The 2,355-nt window shown below is 39.7% G+C and overlaps 1 protein-coding gene across 1 annotated transcript; it reads left to right on the forward strand.

Moving 5' to 3' along the window:
* The first annotated feature begins 341 nt into the window (after window positions 1-341).
* On the forward strand, window positions 342-2,127 carry LOC120170233 (seipin-1). The gene is made up of 2 exons (XM_039178209.1): window positions 342-1,042; window positions 1,397-2,127. The coding sequence occupies exons 1-2, from the start codon at window positions 380-382 to the stop codon at window positions 2,090-2,092; spliced, it is 1,359 nt and encodes a 452-aa protein (XP_039034140.1). The 5' UTR covers window positions 342-379; the 3' UTR covers window positions 2,093-2,127.
* Window positions 2,128-2,355: the final 228 nt, after the last annotated feature.

The raw sequence follows: 2,355 nt of genomic DNA on the forward strand, positions 1-2,355 counted from the left end.
TTTATTGAAAAAATTGATAGTCGTTTGAGTTGTACATATGTTTATCCAATGTGTATGGCATGTGATCCATCACAATAGCTCCAAAATTTAGTAGCCCCACATATAAATGGCATTTAAACTTGTCCATGTATAATATTTGTGCACTAAGAATATTATGGTTCGAAGAGAAAACAAATTTTCCTTTTCATTCTAAGAAATTGTAGAAAAAATTGTAAACTTTTATTTTAAAATATAACACATGCTATACACAAAATTTAGGACGGCCAGGCTGGACATTACTTTACTCTTGAATAGATTATTTCTAAAAACAGATCTGAAGCGGAAGATTCAGCAACACGTGTCGTATCCAACCTTGCATTGTCTCCACGTATCTCTGCTCATGCAAAAGCAGCTTTACAAGCGGTTGGGTCATACTAACCCTAAACACAAATTTACTCTCATCATCGCTTCCTCTCAATCTCTCTCACCGCCTGAAATGGAGGACAAAGAACCTCAAGCACAAGCAAACCATGCTGTACCAAAACCAGCAGACTCTCTCACTACCTTACTATCTCTTCAAGCTGATATCCTTTACAACTGTTTCATCGCTCTTTCTTCCCCTTTCTTCACCTTCTCATCCGCAGCCTTAGACTCCTACCACCGTGCCGAAGATACGGCGGCCAGCGTCGAGACGGCTGTTCAGAGGCTCCCTTCCAACATCACCCACGGTAGCTCCGTCTTGCTCAAGAGAGTTGGGTTGGGACTTCTTGGAGCTGCTAAGGTGTGCATGCTGTTGGTCTTTTTGATGGTCTTGGCTGCTTTGGTAGGGATCGGTTTGGTGCAAATTTGGGTGGAGGAGCCGGTTTTCCTTCGACAGAAATTGTTCTTCGACTACACCCAGGTGAACCCTACGGCGGTGTTTCGTTCCGGCGGCGGTGGATTCGATGATGGCAGCAATTATAGGAAGAAGCAGATGACTGTTCCAATTGGTCATACCATTCATGTTCATTTGGTCCTTTTGATGCCTGAATCTGATTTCAACATAAATATTGGAGTCTTTCAGGTATTCTGATTTTATTTCTTATCTCTTATTACAAGCCCGGATGAACCGACATCCATCCATCCTAAAAATTTTAAATTCCCCTATATTTTATACATTTTATTTGTATTTTTATTCATAATTGTTTCCTTTCTAAAATTTTATAGGTTCATTCTCTAACATAAAATCTTATGTCGTTCCTAAAATTTTGTCCGTCCCTTGTTATGAATATAAAATTTTGGAGATTTTTTTATGCAATTGGATCTCAGATTGTAAACTTGGTTAGTACCATCTTGTTTTGACAATAAAAAGTGAAGATAGAGAGGCCTCTTGTACTTTGTAGATATGAATTTGTTTCACATATATTTGTTTGACCAGTTGAGTGCAGAATTGCTATCAATTAATGGAGATATAATGGCCAAGTCTAGCCAGCCGGTGATGTTGCGGTTTACAAGTCTACCGGTTCGACTTGCGCGCACATTTCTGATGGGTATACCTTTCTTACTCGGAATTTCAAATGAGGCACAAAAGGTGAAGACCGAGATACTGAGATATAAAGAAGGGTATCCCAGAAGTGAAGCCATTAGGGTCACTTTATCACCAAGGGCCGGGACTTTGTCGCTTCCACAGTTGTACGAAGCTGAAATCATCATGAACTCACAGTTGCCTTGGCCTAAACAGTTGGTCCACAATTGGAAGTGGACGCTGTATGCATGGACATCGCTCTACGTCTACACGTTGTTCCTCATAGTCCTCGTTGGCTGTTGCTTTAGACCGCTATTCTTTCCATTTATCACATCAGGTTTCGGTAACGGACATGAAAGGGACACAAGGCTTCGGGTAGAGGAAGCGAGAGAACCAGCAATCGGTGGCAGAAGCGACCAGAGCGAGGTGTCTGATATAATAAGAAAATGGCAGCAGAGCAGACGCAAGCGGAAGGCCGACTTTCTGAACATAGGTCTATCGGATGTTGCTGGCTCATCGGCATCAAGCATGAGCCTAACAAGGGATGATAAGAGCGCGGTGATTGAAGAGGATGTGGGAGATTCAGAGTCGGTATGTTTAGGAGGTTGAGGGAAATATTTTTCTTAAAAAATGCATGTATGTTTACTTTCTTTAGGTTCTACCTTTGTTATTTTCACCTATGTATGTATGCTTTGTTTCGAGTAAATCTTCTTTGTTTTTCATTAAAAGAGAGAAGTTCATTAGTTTTGGAATTTACAACAAGTTGAGTAAATTTTTAAATTCAAAATCTACGTTAACCTTTAGGTGTTTTTTTTTAGTATGATGCGAATATAAGATAGTATTTTGAAAATAATTTAATTTTTTGAAAATAA

This window comes from Hibiscus syriacus, unplaced genomic scaffold (assembly GCF_006381635.1).
Source record: "Hibiscus syriacus cultivar Baekdansim isolate YM2019G1 unplaced genomic scaffold, ASM638163v2 tig00111774_pilon, whole genome shotgun sequence".
Classification (NCBI taxonomy): domain Eukaryota; kingdom Viridiplantae; phylum Streptophyta; class Magnoliopsida; order Malvales; family Malvaceae; genus Hibiscus; species Hibiscus syriacus.